Below are 19631 nucleotides of genomic sequence, written 5' to 3'. Positions count from 1 at the left end.
TTTTGCTGTAAATTTATTGGCAAGATTTAGAATATATCCAACAAAGAGACACTGGAACGGAATTAAACATATATTCCGTTATCTACGAGGAACGACAGACTTGAGACTTTTATTTTCAAAAGATGCTAATCCAAGTATAATTGGTTATGCCGATGCTGGATACTTATCTTATCCACACAAGGCACGTTCCCAAACTGAATATGTATTTACTCGTGGAGGCACTGCAATTTCTTGGCGTTCACAGAAACAAACACTCGTAACAACTTCATCAAATCATGGCGAGGTTATTGCACTACATGAAGCAAGCCGTGAATGTGCGTGGTTAAAATCAATGACCCAACATATCCAAATCTCATGCGGATTATCATTCAACGAGAAGCCTGTGATATTATATGAAGATAATGCTGCATGTGTTGCTCAAATGAAAGAAGGATACATAAAAAGCGACAGAACTAAATATATTCCTCATAAGTTCTTCGCATTCACCAAGGAGCTTGAGAAGAATAAATATATTGATGTTCGTCACATTCAATCAAGTAAAAACTCATCATATCTCTTCACAAAGACACTTCCTACGACAATATTTAGAAAGCACATATATAATATTGGGATGCTCAATCTACGAAATTTGTGAAGAATTGTTTATGTCAACATGAGGGAGAGTTTACGTAACTGCACTATTTTTCCCTTACTATGATTTTTATCCCAATAGGTTTTTCCTAGTAAGGTTTTTAACGAGGCAGTATAAAAACACGTAATGAAGATAATCATTATGATCATCATCACAAGGGGGAGTGTTGAAAATTAATATTTAAAACATGTGTATTGAATATTTGAATGTTGAAAATAAGAGTTGTAAATATTGAAAATTAGTGTGTGATGAAGTATGTAATAATGAATTTATTTTTGGCTTATTTGTAAAGAAATTCTATAAATAGCCTCACCATTTGTGAAGAAATTCACAATTGAGTAGAGAAAAAAATATTATAAAGTGTGTAGTTTGGTAAATTTTGAGAGTTTGAGATTTTTACTTTTTACCATAAATTTTTACTTTTTCACAATACTACTAAAATTATTGTCAAGGAAAGAAATTTCAACTTTTTGAAAAATTGTGTTTTGGCCCTTTCTGACATCAATTTGCTGAGATGATGGCGCTCAAGGAAAGGTGCATGCGATCGATCTTCGTTGGAAGGATTGGATAATCGAATCGTAGGCACTAGCAGTGTTTAATGCCATCAAGACTCCACTCCTTTTTCTCCATGGAGGAACTACTTTTTTTTTTATGAAGTAAACATTCATTAAAATGGTAAATGTGAGGTTACAATTACACTAGCAATCTCCAAAGACTAATAAAAATAACACAAATCCTAACGCAATCCAATCATAACAATAAATCTACCATGTCACTGGAGCGAAGAACATTTCTGAAAGTATGAATCTTGATTTTCTTATGAAACATTTCACATTTGGTTCTTCATTATCAAACATATCTTTGTTTCTCAAGTTCCAAACGTGATACACGGAAGCTGCTAAGGCCGCACTGCCCATCCTAGCCAACATTGAATTCCCTCTATAAACAGTTCGAAATGCTTTCAATACTAACAAAGGTGACCCCATGATTTTGTGCATTCCAAGCCATATTCGAATACCATTCCAAATACTCTGAGAGAGAGGGCAATCAAAAAAGAGATGTAATAAAGAAATATCTGCCCTTTTACATAGTACACAAGATTTATCAGTCACAAACTGTAGTCTATCATGTGTGAGTAGCTTCTCATGAGCAGTCAACTACAACATAAAGCGGTGTTTCGGTAGTATACTAGATTTCATCAGCGGAGGTTTCTACGGCGAACCTTGTTAGAAAAATGAGTTTTGTACTCGTTTAGAATCGATAAAATAATTTGAACGAGCTACGTAGCGAATGAAATTATTTCTTGATTACCAATTAGGGTGAATGGGAAATTAATTGAGTTCAAATTTTATCGAGTGAAAAGATTGAATCGAAAGGATTTTACAATATAATAATATATTACAATATAATATATATATATATATATATATATAATTATGTTAAAAAAATTATTATTGAAATCACCCGGCCAAATGGCCGTGTGATTTCATGAATGTGGCGCCTCTTTGGACTTGGCCGAATGGCTAAGTTAATTGCCAAGTTTATTTTGATTCAATGTCATCACTTCATGAAGGTTTTTAATTTTCTATAAATAGGTCCACCCTCATTTGCATTCATGGCACCAATTTCTCTTCTTCCTTTTTCTCTCTAAATTAGTTCTATATGCGAATTTTTAAGCATTAGCGGTTAAAGTTCAAATTTTCAAGATATAAAATCTTGAGTTTGAATTTTCTAAGCTTATACGCTTAAATTCGAACTTTGGAATTAAATTTGAGGGTTGTCTTCTAGTTTTGAGTTTTTTTAAGCATTTGCGCTTAAATCCAAATTTTGCAAGATTTAAACTCTTGGATTGGATTTTTAAGTTTAACGCTTAGAATTCGAAATTAAAAATTTTGCATACCATGTTGATAGCGTTCTAAACATCTCAAGTTCGTGTGGCTTTAAAATTTGTAGTGCTACTATTTTAAAGTCGTAGTCGTTGTATCTTGGGAAACGAATTGCCAACAACCGTGAGCATCGGAGCGGGGCAATATCGTTTTAAGGAAAAAGAGTCAAACTCTTGTCTCGACTATTTTCTCATAATCATTTGGTTCAATCATTTCTATCCCTTGATTTCCCAAAACAAAAAGAATACCATACCAACAAACCTCCCCTACCGTGCAAAAAAACTTATAAGCATTAAAAAGTCAATGAACACTCCAAACCAATCATTTCCTCAAATCTGTTGAAACTCGGAACTTGTTGCAATGTTAATATTATTGTGATTTTATTTTTATTTTTTAAAAAAGTTGAATATAAAGCTATAATTTTTCAAATATGTATATTTTCTCGACATTGAGCCATTTTTGAGAATAAATAATTAAAATTTAGTTCAAAAAACCAAGAAACAGACTGCTATACCAACACACCAACATTCATTTGTTACTTGTTAGCATAGCCCAAGCAACAGATTACCGACAATCAATATAAATTTTTGAATTTGAATTTTTTTAAGTTTGGTATCCTTAAAATTTGAACTTTAAATTAAATTCCAGAACTGTTTTCTTTAAACAATCACATTTAAATTCAAGTTTAGAAAAATAAAAAATCTTCAAACAAGGCGTAAAATTCAGGGTTTTTTTTAAAACTAATTTAAATTTAATTTTTTTTTTCAAAAATAATGTAAAAAAAAAAGTTTGCAAATTTACGGCAAACCGTGCTTTATAAGCACGGATGCTGCACACGTGGAGAAGCGTCCGTGCTTACAAAGCACGGAGCATGCTCCACGTTGGAGCGTCCGCGCTTACTAAGCCCGGACGCTCCAACGTGGAGCCGTCCGCGCTTCGTAAGCGCGGACGCTGCTCCACGCGTGCAGCGTCCGTGCTTACGAAGCACGGTCTTTTTTTTTCTTTTATTTTTTTTTTGTTTTTTTGGGTCCACTCCTTTTCTTCATTCCGTAATTTCTTTTGACCGTAACTTTTGTTTTTTTCCATTCATTTTCTTTGTTTTGTACGATCTTTTCAGAAGTTCACGTGGTTCAATTATACAATGAAAATCGATTTCAATATATAGATCATATATTTGACGGATGGTTGATCAATTTCCTCTTCAATTTCCTTTCAGATTTTCATTGAAAAAATGTCTAACATCGATATACTCTTATATTTTGGTGGTCATGTGGTTCTCGGTAATGGATCTGTTGAATATAACATTCCATTTGTTAGATCGATACGAGTAGTACGGTCTATTAATTTGTTTGAGTTGGTTGAAGTTGTGCATAAAATGTTAGGAATCGATCCAACGAATTTTTCTTTGAATTTGTCAACAAAATATTCATTCATGGAAAGATTATCCTGGCATGAAACTCAAGTCAATCTCGTTGATGATGATGCTCTACAGTTTATAATGCAATGTGACAATATGCGTATGTTGCATTTATACGTGGAACCAAATTCAATTGAGCATGATGCTGGATTTGATGATCCTGAATCCTACGTTCTACATGCATCCGATTCAGGTTTCAATAATCAACCCGGTACGTCTACGTATGGTGGTTTCCAGGATGTAGAATCTTATGTTCCACAGGTTACTGAAGGACTCGGTAATATGACTTTCAATGATGTAAGTGGGTCTTTGGATCAATATATCAATGTCTCGTCGGAACAAAATAATGCTCCATATTGGCCGAATCCAACATTAGATACGAGTACTCGTTGTCCGGATCAGGCCAATAATGATGATATTTGGAGGACTGATTCTGAACTTGATATGTCATACAGCGAGTCTAAAGAAGAAGAATTGAATGTTGATGATGAAGTGAATACTTTTACAAATCCAGATGAGGGGACATCATCTCGACAACCCCCTCGTGACACATTACAGAGGCAGACCGTACCATTTCTTTCAAACACTTCTGAAATGCCATCGTTTTTCAATAAATTTTTTGGGGAAGAGCATCCTGATTCTGTCAATGTACCTTCTGGAGTGCAATCAAGCTATTACAATCCGGATAGCGGTGAATTATGCGTTAATATATTATTTAAAGATAATAATGATCTTATTGCATCTGTGAAAGATTTTTCAGTCAGAGTTGTCAGGCGTGAGTACCGTGTTGTGCAAAGCACATGCAGTTTGTGGAAGTTACGTTGTAAAAACAATTCTTCTACGGTCATTTGTCGATGGGGACTTCGCGCTTCTTTGAAGGCCAAGGCTGGTTATTGGAAAATAACAAAATATGGCGGGCCTCACACATGTATATCTACCTCTGTTGGTGTAGACCATAAGAATTTGAACAGTGATATGGTGGCACACACGCTATTGAGAGTTGTTCGTTGTGATCCTGCTTACGAGATTAAGTATATCATCGAAAATGTGAAAGATAAATATGGATATCGAATCTCGTACACAAAGCCATGGCGCAGTTTGAAACGTGCTATGAAAATTGCTTATGGTACATGGGACAGCTCCGTTCAATTACTTCCCAAATATATGTGTGCTTTGTGCAAATATAATCCGGGAACAGCTGTGGAGTGGAAGCATCTCAGAGCCAACAATGAAATGAGTAAGACAATATCATCACGGTTGAGGAAGAAACATTTGAAGACATATGTGTCGCTTGTAAATAGAGGACACTGGGATCTTCTGGACTTCGATTATCTGTCATTCTAAAATATGATATAGATCTTTTAAATTTTGTTCTACGGCAAAGATCTCAAAATATTTTCCATGAAGAAGGAGAAACAGGTGAATGAGAAAATGAGAGATAGAAGGAGGAGGAAGGATAACGAATTCAACTAGATAAGTGTCGGTCCAATAGAAGAAAAAGAATGGACCAAAAAAAAAGGTAGGCGCGGACAGGTAAGCGCGGACGCTACTCCACGAGTGCAGCGTCCGTGCTTACTAAGCACGGTTTGCCGTAAATTTGCAAACATTTTTTTTTTTACATTATTTTTGAAAAAAAAAATTTAAATTTAAATTAGTTTTAAAAAAAACCCTAAAATTCAAGATTCGAATTATTTATGTATACAATTCTTCTAGCATCTACATAAATGTAAGTGCAAATAAATTTATTATCTTTATATTTAATTGTGAAATGCCGATGGTGCCCATCTTTTGTTAGTTGTATGGGCTCGCAGTGTGGGTTTTAGGTAGAAAACCACATAAAATTGAGGATAATTCATGAATGTGGCGCCTCTTTGGACTTGGCCGAATGGCTAAGTTAATTGCCAAGTTTATTTTGATTCAATGTCATCACTTCATGAAGGTTTTTAATTTTCTATAAATAGGTCCACCCTCATTTGCATTCATGGCACCAATTTCTCTTCTTCCTTTTTCTCTCTAAATTAGTTCTATATGCGAATTTTTAAGCATTAGCGGTTAAAGTTCAAATTTTCAAGATATAAAATCTTGAGTTTGAATTTTCTAAGCTTATACGCTTAAATTCGAACTTTGGAATTAAATTTGAGGGTTGTCTTCTAGTTTTGAGTTTTTTTAAGCATTTGCGCTTAAATCCAAATTTTGCAAGATTTAAACTCTTGGATTGGATTTTTAAGTTTAACGCTTAGAATTCGAAATTAAAAATTTTGCATACCATGTTGATAGCGTTCTAAACATCTCAAGTTCGTGTGGCTTTAAAATTTGTAGTGCTACTATTTTAAAGTCGTAGTCGTTGTATCTTGGGAAACGAATTGCCAACAACCGTGAGCATCGGAGCGGGGCAATATCGTTTTAAGGAAAAAGAGTCAAACTCTTGTCTCGACTATTTTCTCATAATCATTTGGTTCAATCATTTCTATCCCTTGATTTCCCAAAACAAAAAGAATACCATACCAACAAACCTCCCCTACCGTGCAAAAAAACTTATAAGCATTAAAAAGTCAATGAACACTCCAAACCAATCATTTCCTCAAATCTGTTGAAACTCGGAACTTGTTGCAATGTTAATATTATTGTGATTTTATTTTTATTTTTTAAAAAAGTTGAATATAAAGCTATAATTTTTCAAATATGTATATTTTCTCGACATTGAGCCATTTTTGAGAATAAATAATTAAAATTTAGTTCAAAAAACCAAGAAACAGACTGCTATACCAACACACCAACATTCATTTGTTACTTGTTAGCATAGCCCAAGCAACAGATTACCGACAATCAATATAAATTTTTGAATTTGAATTTTTTTAAGTTTGGTATCCTTAAAATTTGAACTTTAAATTAAATTCCAGAACTGTTTTCTTTAAACAATCACATTTAAATTCAAGTTTAGAAAAATAAAAAATCTTCAAACAAGGCGTAAAATTCAGGGTTTTTTTTAAAACTAATTTAAATTTAATTTTTTTTTTCAAAAATAATGTAAAAAAAAAAGTTTGCAAATTTACGGCAAACCGTGCTTTATAAGCACGGATGCTGCACACGTGGAGAAGCGTCCGTGCTTACAAAGCACGGAGCATGCTCCACGTTGGAGCGTCCGCGCTTACTAAGCCCGGACGCTCCAACGTGGAGCCGTCCGCGCTTCGTAAGCGCGGACGCTGCTCCACGCGTGCAGCGTCCGTGCTTACGAAGCACGGTCTTTTTTTTTCTTTTATTTTTTTTTTGTTTTTTTGGGTCCACTCCTTTTCTTCATTCCGTAATTTCTTTTGACCGTAACTTTTGTTTTTTTCCATTCATTTTCTTTGTTTTGTACGATCTTTTCAGAAGTTCACGTGGTTCAATTATACAATGAAAATCGATTTCAATATATAGATCATATATTTGACGGATGGTTGATCAATTTCCTCTTCAATTTCCTTTCAGATTTTCATTGAAAAAATGTCTAACATCGATATACTCTTATATTTTGGTGGTCATGTGGTTCTCGGTAATGGATCTGTTGAATATAACATTCCATTTGTTAGATCGATACGAGTAGTACGGTCTATTAATTTGTTTGAGTTGGTTGAAGTTGTGCATAAAATGTTAGGAATCGATCCAACGAATTTTTCTTTGAATTTGTCAACAAAATATTCATTCATGGAAAGATTATCCTGGCATGAAACTCAAGTCAATCTCGTTGATGATGATGCTCTACAGTTTATAATGCAATGTGACAATATGCGTATGTTGCATTTATACGTGGAACCAAATTCAATTGAGCATGATGCTGGATTTGATGATCCTGAATCCTACGTTCTACATGCATCCGATTCAGGTTTCAATAATCAACCCGGTACGTCTACGTATGGTGGTTTCCAGGATGTAGAATCTTATGTTCCACAGGTTACTGAAGGACTCGGTAATATGACTTTCAATGATGTAAGTGGGTCTTGGGATCAATATATCAATGTCTCGTCGGAACAAAATAATGCTCCATATTGGCCGAATCCAACATTAGATACGAGTACTCGTTGTCCGGATCAGGCCAATAATGATGATATTTGGAGGACTGATTCTGAACTTGATATGTCATACAGCGAGTCTAAAGAAGAAGAATTGAATGTTGATGATGAAGTGAATACTTTTACAAATCCAGATGAGGGGACATCATCTCGACAACCCCCTCGTGACACATTACAGAGGCAGACCGTACCATTTCTTTCAAACACTTCTGAAATGCCATCGTTTTTCAATAAATTTTTTGGGGAAGAGCGTCCTGATTCTGTCAATGTACCTTCTGGAGTGCAATCAAGCTATTACAATCCGGATAGCGGTGAATTATGCGTTAATATATTATTTAAAGATAATAATGATCTTATTGCATCTGTGAAAGATTTTTCAGTCAGAGTTGTCAGGCGTGAGTACCGTGTTGTGCAAAGCACATGCAGTTTGTGGAAGTTACGTTGTAAAAACAATTCTTCTACGGTCATTTGTCGATGGGGACTTCGCGCTTCTTTGAAGGCCAAGGCTGGTTATTGGAAAATAACAAAATATGGCGGGCCTCACACATGTATATCTACCTCTGTTGGTGTAGACCATAAGAATTTGAACAGTGATATGGTGGCACACACGCTATTGAGAGTTGTTCGTTGTGATCCTGCTTACGAGATTAAGTATATCATCGAAAATGTGAAAGATAAATATGGATATCGAATCTCGTACACAAAGCCATGGCGCAGTTTGAAACGTGCTATGAAAATTGCTTATGGTACATGGGACAGCTCCGTTCAATTACTTCCCAAATATATGTGTGCTTTGTGCAAATATAATCCGGGAACAGCTGTGGAGTGGAAGCATCTCAGAGCCAACAATGAAATGAGTAAGACAATATCATCACGGTTGAGGAAGAAACATTTGAAGACATATGTGTCGCTTGTAAATAGAGGACACTGGGATCTTCTGGACTTCGATTATCTGTCATTCTAAAATATGATATAGATCTTTTAAATTTTGTTCTACGGCAAAGATCTCAAAATATTTTCCATGAAGAAGGAGAAACAGGTGAATGAGAAAATGAGAGATAGAAGGAGGAGGAAGGATAACGAATTCAACTAGATAAGTGTCGGTCCAATAGAAGAAAAAGAATGGACCAAAAAAAAAGGTAGGCGCGGACAGGTAAGCGCGGACGCTACTCCACGAGTGCAGCGTCCGTGCTTACTAAGCACGGTTTGCCGTAAATTTGCAAACATTTTTTTTTTTACATTATTTTTGAAAAAAAAAATTTAAATTTAAATTAGTTTTAAAAAAAACCCTAAAATTCAAGATTCGAATTATTTATGTATACAATTCTTCTAGCATCTACATAAATGTAAGTGCAAATAAATTTATTATCTTTATATTTAATTGTGAAATGCCGATGGTGCCCATCTTTTGTTAGTTGTATGGGCTCGCAGTGTGGGTTTTAGGTAGAAAACCACATAAAATTGAGGATAATTTTGTGTTAAAGCTTTTATACAACCATAATATTCGGTACATTTATTAAATTTATTTATTATTAATTTTCACAAGCACGCTTCTGATCCTCGTAGTCATTGATCAAATTAATGACATCAGATTTTATAAGCAACGGTGATCAACTTCTGGTAGTCCATACAAAGCTTTCACCAATAATATTTAATCGTTTGGGATACCTTTTCACAAAGTGTACATTTTTCCAACTGATAAAACTACAGCTTACACAAATGAGTTTTTATGGCATTAAAAAATAAGGCAGCGAACTCAACTCATTCCAGCACACGGGTGGTTTAATCCTATTTGACGCCCTGCCCCAGCATTGAAGTTGTTTCCAACAAATTCTCACCATCCTCGTCAACCCTGCTCCAACTTGGGGTTCTTAAGGTAGACGACCTAGTCTGGTTGAAAGCATTCCCTCTGAATCCTATTATTTTAGATGAAACCATGGGCATCACAAGAACTGAAGATGCGTGAATGGATTCTTCTCCGAGACCCAATGATAATGAACAAGCAGCCTGCACGAAACAAAGGTTTGAATATGTCATCATTTCAATCTGCTATCCAGTTAAAGAAACCCAATATGAGATGTTACAGAACCTTAGCTTTGACAATCAAGTTTGTAATCTTCGTCTGCGTCACACGCACAAGTGAATTCCAATCTTTAATTTGCGAATCCTCAGATGGCATGACAAAACTGTGACAATGGCAAATAGAGTCCGATGAGGGACCCCCACCATCGAACAATATTAGTTCAACAATCACAAAAAATGAAGTAATTGATTCTACAGAAGATATTGATTACTCATTTATAATATATATCATACTATAAGCCTTGGAAACTTTTGTGTTCCTAACCACTGTGCAAAGGGGTACCCAACATACTCAATTGTTTATTAAAAAAGTTTAAAATTATGTACAAACCAAGGGGCATCAGACTATATGACAGGTAAACTGGTCATGAGTTTCATCAATATCCTTCATGCCCAGATAAATCCCAAGACCTTGTTCCCTGATTGCTAGTATAGAATCAATAGAGCTAACAGAGAATTTGTTTCAACGCTGTGCTTCACCTCCCAAAATTATCATGCAATTTGTTAATCAGTAAATTGACTCGAAGACCTTAGCTGCTACGGTTTTATTGCTCCCTAAACTTGCATTGGTTTTGGTTGTGAATATTGACAAATACAACGCGACGAAAACTATTTTAAGGAAAAGATAAATGGGCGAGAGGTTAAGGATAGGGTTTGAGAAGAAGAAAGAGTGGAGGTTGATATTGTGGGACTTTTGAGAGCATCCTATTTATGAGATAACCTGATGTTATAATGGCTTCACCCCTTAGGTTTTTGGGCACACCTTCATTGTAAAGATCAGGGCTCTAGTGACCGCAAGAAGATCAAGATTATTTCTTTATGCAACACCATTCTGCTGTGATGTTGCTGTCAATACGAAAAAGGACTGCAAGATGAAGTGGTTTTCACGATCAAGTATAGGGAAGATGCTGTTGCCAAAGGATTCACTCAAACCCACGACATTGACTAGCATGACATATTCACCTCAATTGCAAAACTCAATATTGTGAGAGTACCCTAATAATCTTGGATTTGACAATTGATATAAAAAATACTTTCCCTGACGTCAATTTACACGACGAAGCATATATAGAATTCCTCTGGGATAAAAAGAAGATAGAAGAAGAGTATGCATATTAAAGAAATCAATCTATGTCCCACAACAGTCTCCAAGGGAATGGCTTGATAAATTTACAATGATAATTAAGAATTAGAGTTATGAACACGCTCAAACTGATTGTATCTTGTTTTCTAAGCAATCAGATGATGGTAAAGTTGCCATGCTAACGGTTTGCATGGATGACATTATTATGCAAGGAAATGATCTTGCGTAGATAGATTAATCGAACTAATTTCTGGCAGGAAGGTTTGAACTTAAAACCTAGGTAATATGAGGTATGTTTTAGGCATGAAGGTAGCCAGGGAATAAGGAATGAATCTTCATCTCGCACAGAAAGTATGCTCTAGACCTTCTTCCATAGGTAGGAATGCTTGGGTGTAGATCTACAGAGGCTCCGGTAAGGCTCCCATGGACGCAAATCACAAGTTAGGTCTTGAAGAAGACTGAGGCTGTCGGCAAAGCAAGATATCAAAAGCTAATTCGTAACTCGATTTCCTTTCTCACATTAGACTAGACATTTGCTATTGTAAATAGTAAGATAAGTCAATTTATGCCCTCTCCAAAGGAGAGACATCTAGAAGCAGTTTACGAAATCCTAAGACATCTAAAAGGTAACATAGAAGAGGCTTATATTTCAAGAAGAATAAAGATTAACTGAGATACACACATGCTCATCGGGTAGGTTCATTTATTGATATACAATGTATGACAGAATTTTGTGTCTATGTCCAGACAATCTCATAAATTTAAGATACAACCATTTGTAGCTCGTAGTAGTGCAAAAGCATTAGTTTACAGACTTGGCTCACAGAATTGCAATGAAATGTGGCTGAATCATCTAACGCAAGAGCTAAGGATGCCCAGCAAATCACCAGAATGTTGTGACAATGGCAGCTATTAATGCCAATAAAAAATATAAGGCAACTATATAGCATACAGTAATGTCCATTATAATATTGGAAGTTAATCAGCATTTCAACAAAGTGAAAACTGACAATGGTGTTGTGCGCATGACCCCCATTCCTACCAAGCAAAAAGCTACATACATTCTCAAAAAAGGCTTACGGAAAAACAATATTTAATGATCTGCTGAGAAATTATCAACATTTATACTTATGCCCGAGGGGTTGTTAGAAGATTATAACATTTTAGTCATCATTGGAGTATCTTATTATTGAATGTAGGAGTATTTTGTTTAACTAGAATCATTCTAGTGGGGAAAGTTTGCAGGTTAGGTTATTAAGGGCAAGTTAGTTTTTTTTCCTCTTTTTAGTTTATTTCCTCTTTTGTCCTCTATCCATAGATGCAACTCCCAGCTTTTGATTGATGTAATTTTCAAGGAATCATTATTTTGATCCTTGTTTCAGTAACAGTTATCATACCTGTCCATATTCGAATGAGTTGCATCCGCAGAAACCAGAGCCGTATCTTTGATTCCACCTCCTGACAAAATCTATAATTATTTCCAATACCCCTCATGAAGGTAAAACTAAAAATGGATCCCTATGTAAAATGAAATACCTTTTGCTTCATCTGGTGCCAACAAAGAAATGCCTATGAATACAGAAATCATTCCCAGAATGAACATTGTAGTTCGTAATGCATCAAGCACCTGTGTAAATACATGCAATTTTTACCATGAAATGCCAATATTGTTGTCCACCAGTAATAAAGCAAAAATGTGTCCAAGAAATGTTTTTGGGCAAATAGCATTTAGCACCCCTTTGGAAATCCAAAAAAGCGCATAACCCCTTCGATTAAATTAATGATCTTCTAAAGCCCTATTTTTCCAAAAATCAGGTGTAAAACCTCCTGCCAATAGGGGATTATGCCGGAATTTTAAAACACAGGGTTGTAAAAGATCTTTAATTTAATATAAGGGGGTTCTATGTTTTTTAAAAAAAAATTGAAGAGGGTGATGATAATTTCATTTTGCCCAAATTTAACTGATGCTCCAATTGAAGTAACTTGCTGATTAGACATTATGAATCGGGATTATCCTGAAAAATGCCAGCTATTTCTATCAACATTCATGAATAAATACCTTTTTCTAAACAACATTTTAATAGTATGAAAAAGAGCATGTCACAATATGTGATAAGCGCATTATTGAAGAGAATACATTGGTAATTTCATCAGAAAAAACAAAACGAAAAATCACTGCTTCTACAATACAAAATACAAAAAGGAGAATAGGGCACTTAACCATATCGAGTTTATTGAATTCCCGGTAATTGTTTATTTATACCATGGTCATTTATTTGTTCTTTATCTTGTCTTATTTGGATTCAATTTCTTGTATAATAAAGTAGTTCTCAATTAAATTTAGGAAGCAGGCTGTACTGGTAAAGTTGAACTACAAAATCCCTCGTAGCTAAGTAAGGAGCGTCAATGAGCAATGGAAAACCTCAAAAGTTCAAGAGGCCTGCCAAATATTGGATATCTCAAACAATGATTTGACCATTTCAATCAAATTTTGATGGGAATCCAGATTTTTCCCCTTCTTCAACCATGCTTATTCCGGTTAGTATTCCCTGGTGCAACAGCTGACTGAAATGGTCGGACATGTCTTTTTACTGACCAAAAATTGCTTCAATTTTTTTATTGCTGAGCAAACTGTTGGTGCTCGGCACACGAACACTTATTTACTTGTAACACATACAATATGCAGTGAATCGGAGTGCCAAATAGGTTGGACAAGCAACCTTTTCACATCTCATGTGCAGTATTCTAAATGGCGGTCGAGACAGCCGAGGTGCCTAGGCAGTAGGTGCCCCTCGACGACCCCGCCTTTGTCTAAGACGGTCTCTATAGGCGGTCTGAGACTATCCAACGGGCGAGCAAACGGCGGAGGTGGCCGAAGAGACAGCCGACACGGTCAATGATTTTAAAATCCTAAACAAATGTCAAAGTCAAATAAATTTTAAAACCAGTCAAATTCAATCAATTTAAAAAACCCTAAATATAATAAAAACGCATCTCACTCTCTTTTGTATTTACTTTTGGTTTCAAGGGTCCTCCACCATCAGCCTCCGTCTGTCTCAAACCGTTTTCAGCCACTGCCGCCTTCAGTCATCACCTTAATTATCTTGTTAGTTTGCATTTATATTTATTTGCATTTTATCTAGATTGTATGATATTGTATGAAATTTGTTTTGGAATAAATATTATTTAATTACATAAAAAATGATGATTATTTGTAATTATAAACATTGCATGATTATATATAATTACTTATAAAAAATTGCTAAACAAATTCAACCGCTTAGGTGGCTGAGGCGGTTACTGACCGCCCCACCACCGCCTCCCACTATTTACAATATTGCTCATGTGTATTATCATGAACTATTAAGTATATTCATAATCAGGAAAAACGATCCAAAATTTACACTAATTCTGGTTTAGTATAAGGTAAAGATATAGCCCATATAAAATATCCCAACAATATCCATCATAATCCTTTTAAAGTCACAAAAAACTGGCGGAAACTAATGTCATGAGAAATTCACTCTTCAGTTGCACCAACTCAAACAGGTTTCAATTGGAGAAAGGTCATATACACATTCTACAAGTATGAACCAATCTCTGTGCAATTTAATGACTGTAAATATTTATCATTTCAAAAACAAAGTTCAAGAAAATGATCACTGCACATAGTGAAAATTTAACGTAGAGGATAGAACACCTGATACTCCTGGAAATACATGAATCCTGTACAAATGGAGAAAAATGTCCAAGCAATTTGGAACATTGGGACAATGAGTATGGCATCAAACAGAGACAATCCTTCGTTCAGCCTTGCCATCTGCAGACAGATGTTAATACAAAATCAAACATTAACATGATTCATTATCTCACGCAAACATGCAGACTTTTTTCCCACCACTAGAAAAAAAGTTGATGTCATGATGATTACCCAAAATCCAGCTGTGCTAAAAAATAATAGAAGCATAGAGTAGGTGAACCAGCTATGCAGCTGATACCCGCTTGAAAAGGACAACCTTAACAGATTTGACCTATACGAGTGAACAGGAAATTAGAAATGGATGTCATTAGCATTTTATGTGCGGTGGAGACCCATTGGGCCACAACTTACAGAGACTTTGCAAACAATACTGAGCATGATCCAACAGCACCAGACACAACAGCATAAGAAAAAGGAAGAAGCATGCGCCAGTACGGCTTGATGTCATTCCCAGGATTAGCAAGCAGCAATTCTCCTTTCCTGAATTTCCAATGGTAATTTACATGGACAGATAGAAGGATCATAGAAAGGAAATGAAAGATATAAATTTAATGGAAGGAAGATATAGCCTAAATTCTGCCAGGTTGACAAACTTCCTTGTACCTATATACTGAGTGATGAAAGCCAACAACCAAAACCAAAATCAGACAGTAAATCAGGAAACTAACGCTGCCATAATTCTCTGCCAACTGCTCAGGAGTGTAAACTGTAGAGAGATAAAGAGCATTTAAAAAAACTCTATATGCAAATTTCAGAGTACAATAAAATAGAAATATAAAACTCATCCATGTACCCCTATCCTATTCAATGCTTGTCAAGTAGCGACTGATAATGCACGAATACTTCACAAATTAGTCCAGTTGCTGAGTTGATGAAAATATCAACCAGTATTTCAACGATAATCAGAAATGACATGATTGGGTACGAGACAGAGAAGAGGGAAAACAATGTTTCCAGCTCAATTCGGTACACAACATTGACATTGGTAAGCATAAGAAATCAAATATCGAAAGAAAATATAGCCAACTCGGTGCCATATTAACTTATGCAGTACCAATGATAAGGACCAAGCATGTATTTGCACTGCATGGCTAAGACAGAGAAAATTCATCTCTACACCTCAACCAATTATGTTACTATGAAATCATCAGGAGCGCGTGTTGATATTTTTGTTATCAGGTACTGAGAGTGGCGAAGAGAAAGATACTGACAAAGAACTGAGATGTGAATTCAATTATATCCTAATGCAAAATGCGGCAATAAACTAGTCTATTAGTTGGCAAACCCTTGATTTTTTCGTCCACCAATCATATTGAAGAATTTGCTAAAGCTCGATTAAGATATTCCAATGGAAAATCAGTGCAAAGTCAAACAAGACTCTTTCTATCTCTGGAAGACTTGTGTTAAGACTTCATTTGGCATATCTATTGTAGCTTCCACTCCTGAACTTAAAGTTTCCAAGCATAAAAAAGTTCCACTCGTGACCATGTACAGACTCTATTAATGAGATGAGATATTAAGATGATCTCTATACCTGATTAAAAATCAAAATATACCATCATTTTGAAAATTAATTAAATCAAAATGTATCTAATAATGCTGAAGGAGGATAATCTGTTAAAAAATAAACCTCTATCTGAAAATATATCCCACATATTCGAGTGCAGTTAAAGTTTGGATTTTCAACATTACCAAACAAAGCACAAGCAGCTTCTTGTCATGTACCAGAAACATTTTTTTGCTAGTGTGAAAAGTAAAATGTTACAACCAAGAAAATATTGTTTGAAAACTACTGTTCATGTAACTTCATTTATTTTCCAATTCTTTTGAATCAAGATGATGGAAGCCCATGACAAAAAGAATACCTGATCTACGTGCCCTCTCTAATTGTTTGGAAGCTATATTGGTATAAAAAATAGAGGTTTGGCAGCAGGAAGTTGAACCAAATTCTAAATGCTCCAGAAACTTACATACCTGGCGACTGGTGGTTACCAAAAGCAACTAGGAAGATGTTTCCGAGCACAATAAAGGCTGTGGCAACAAGTACTCTGTCAAAAACATTCCCGATAATAACGATTATTAGATATTAGGGAATAAATAAATCAACAAGATTGCATGCTATTCAATTAGTAGAAGTACGCTCAAGCTTAAGAATTTAGATTTAAACATACTTTACAGTTACAGTTTTATTTAACACGAAGTAGGAGAATGCAATGTTTGACACAAATTGGACAGATCCCAGAGCTGCAAGTAGCGACTGCGGATAAAATTTAACCAAAAAAAAAAAGAACCCAATCAATGAAAGTCAAAGAAAAGGAACAAAAAAGAAACAGGGGTTATGGACAAAGAAATAGTAATGAAACCAAAAAAACTTCAATTAGGCATTTATCAACCATCAAGGTAAGAAAACATTTTATAAATGAATCACACTTTCAAATGGTTCATTCCAAATGCCAACTCGCCATCTTACTGACCTGAGCAGCGTATCCAAAGGAAACGAAATTAAAGCAGTTTCCAAGAATGAAAAAAATAATACCTGCGTTTATTAATAATATAAGGTATCACTTGTTATGGAATTCTTCATGAAGTCGAGTGTATTTAATGCATTTAAAAACAAGAAACTGATTAATTAATGGTACCAATCCTCCAGGTCTGGAAATATATAATGGGCTTCATGAAAGACTTCCCATGTGTCCCATCGATGCCAAGTATGGAATGCTTTTCTCTCTGCAAATTAGACACATGTAAATACTGGTTAAAAAAAGAAATTAGAATACCGCAACAGGTCATAAGAGTCTTATTTTCTTGTTTTGCATCTATTGTGGTTCTTTCCAAAAAAGGAAAGAACTTGTACAAAACCCATATAAAAATGATATGAAAATTAAAAGATTATTGCATTAATTTTAGAACTCAATCAACTCATTATTAGCTCACGGTGGTCTGTTCCAAGATTACAACGTTTTAAGCGGGTGGATCACTCACGGATAAAGCTCACTAGATTTGCATAAAAGCACAACTAAAACACAAGACAAGATTATCATTTCAAAACCACTTAAAGATGCACCAAAAAGAAATAAAATATTCAATCAAACACCATGCAAAATTACATGCACTGAACAAAAGAGAGCCATCCTTTTGCACTCAAGAACAAGCAACACGCTTCATGCATAAAATGTAACTTTTCCACAGAAACACTCTTTCGGTGAGCGAGCAATTTATAAAGACAAATTGGAAAGCATAATGTACCTCGTCAAGACCCAATTTAAGAAGGTTAGTTCCAAAATTGATGGCAATGCTTCCGAAAAGGTTTATGAAGGCTCCAATCACCCACTCTCCCATTGATAAAAGATGTGAAGAAGCAACTAATGGAGTACGTGCAAAATTTTGATACTATTCGCCAACATTAATCACTAATGTTGCAACTCCCAGTCCATCTGATTTTTTGGGTCCACCGACATAGGCATTGTAGCTGATTAGCGTCCAGACCAGAACTTTGTTCACCCAAACTGTATGCCCATCAGGAAGCAAGAACAGACAGGATGGATTGAATAGTGACGACAGTGGCCAAAATTTGACTGAAAAGAATACTCCCCAGGAGAACTCGTGCAGCTGATGGTTGTGGTGTACCAGTATAAAAATGTCAAACAAGTCAGGAAACTACAAATTTCGGCAAAAAAAAAAAAGCATAAGCACAAAAATAATTGATGGTACTTTGTCTCGATGCAAGTAGGCCATCATAGTCGCAATTCAGGATAAATAACTGTACCTTAACCAACCTATAACGTAAATGGAGACGAACTAAAATCAAATCACCATATTGAAATCGAATCAACGTTAGGCCAGCTAGGTTTTAAAGCAAATGGATTTCCCCCTATCCAACGGTGGTTCAAATACATAAGAGTTACACATCAACCATGTTATCTGGCGACGGCAAAAAGTTTTGAGAAAAACCGAATGCCCCAAAACTCAAATGCTAACTAATCATCAAATCGAATTATAAACAAAGACGCCTCTGGATCAGGAATTAGACATTTTTATTACTTCTTAAAGCAAAAAAAGGTGTAAAAACCATACCGCGCCGGTCGGCGGTGAAAGATTTGATGCCCTTTGTTGAATTCAAAAGCCAAAACTGTAGTCGGAAAGATTTGTACTTAATAATGACGATATGGGATAGCTATTGGAAATCAGTACAGATGTAACTTTGCCTGAGAAGAAAAGAATGCGGGGAGGCTAAATTAGCAAATTGCAATGGAGCTTCTCATGCATTTGAGGAAAATAAAGATGGAGAGAAGCAACGACAAAATATAAATCAGACCGACGTTTTTGAACGTGGACTCCAAGCCATTTTGAATGTTCTTGGATTCTGGCTTTCTACCTTTGTTCCTAATCTTCTTCTTTTTTAACTATTTCACCGTTGAAATGATTAGTTACACTATTTAAATTGTTTTATTCAAACATAAGCTAAATATGCTCTGCATGACTGCATTTGTATGCGGGGTATTGTTTAATATAACATCGATCAATTATTTTTTTAAAAAAATAATTGATTAAAATATATTTTAAATACATTTGAATAGGTATTTAAAAAAAAAAAATTTGACCGCATCTATTTTCCCAGTTTCTCCTTGTATACATGATCCAATAAATATCTTAACATTGATTTAAGAGAGATTAAAGAAAAATCTCCAATCCAAATTTTAATTTAGGATTTACTCTCTTGAA

The 19631-nt window shown here is 35.2% G+C and overlaps 1 protein-coding gene across 1 annotated transcript; it reads right to left on the bottom strand.

Moving 5' to 3' along the window:
• Nucleotides 1-9552: 9552 nt before the first annotated feature.
• LOC142549920 (putative magnesium transporter NIPA8) lies at nucleotides 9553-19300 on the bottom strand. The gene is made up of 14 exons (XM_075659156.1): nucleotides 18984-19300; nucleotides 18156-18518; nucleotides 17549-17636; nucleotides 17384-17445; nucleotides 17081-17166; nucleotides 16884-16957; nucleotides 15513-15615; nucleotides 15261-15389; nucleotides 15081-15180; nucleotides 14850-14969; nucleotides 12686-12776; nucleotides 12547-12607; nucleotides 10073-10169; nucleotides 9553-9990 (listed from the first exon to the last, which is right to left on the bottom strand). Exons 2-14 carry the CDS (start codon nucleotides 18246-18248, stop codon nucleotides 9772-9774), a joined length of 1323 nt encoding a protein of 440 aa, XP_075515271.1. The 5' UTR covers nucleotides 18249-18518; nucleotides 18984-19300; the 3' UTR covers nucleotides 9553-9771.
• Nucleotides 19301-19631: the final 331 nt, after the last annotated feature.

The sequence above is a fragment of the Primulina tabacum genome, chromosome 6, assembly GCF_025594145.1.
Source record: "Primulina tabacum isolate GXHZ01 chromosome 6, ASM2559414v2, whole genome shotgun sequence".
Lineage (NCBI taxonomy): Eukaryota > Viridiplantae > Streptophyta > Magnoliopsida > Lamiales > Gesneriaceae > Primulina > Primulina tabacum.
Note: the sequence above shows the minus strand (reverse complement) of the source record. Positions and strands in the feature narration are given on the sequence as shown.

Coding starts and splice junctions, on each gene's coding strand:
- LOC142549920 (XM_075659156.1), bottom strand. CDS start 18,248: ATGGGAGAGTGGGTGATTGGAGCCTTCATAAACCTTTTCGGAAGCATT. Junction 15,616..16,883: donor TGGTAACCACCAGTCGCCAG/GTATGTAAGTTT, acceptor ATCTCTCTACAG/TTTACACTCCTGAGCAGTTG. Junction 9,991..10,072: donor ACTTGATTGTCAAAGCTAAG/GTTCTGTAACAT, acceptor TGTTTCGTGCAG/GCTGCTTGTTCATTATCATT.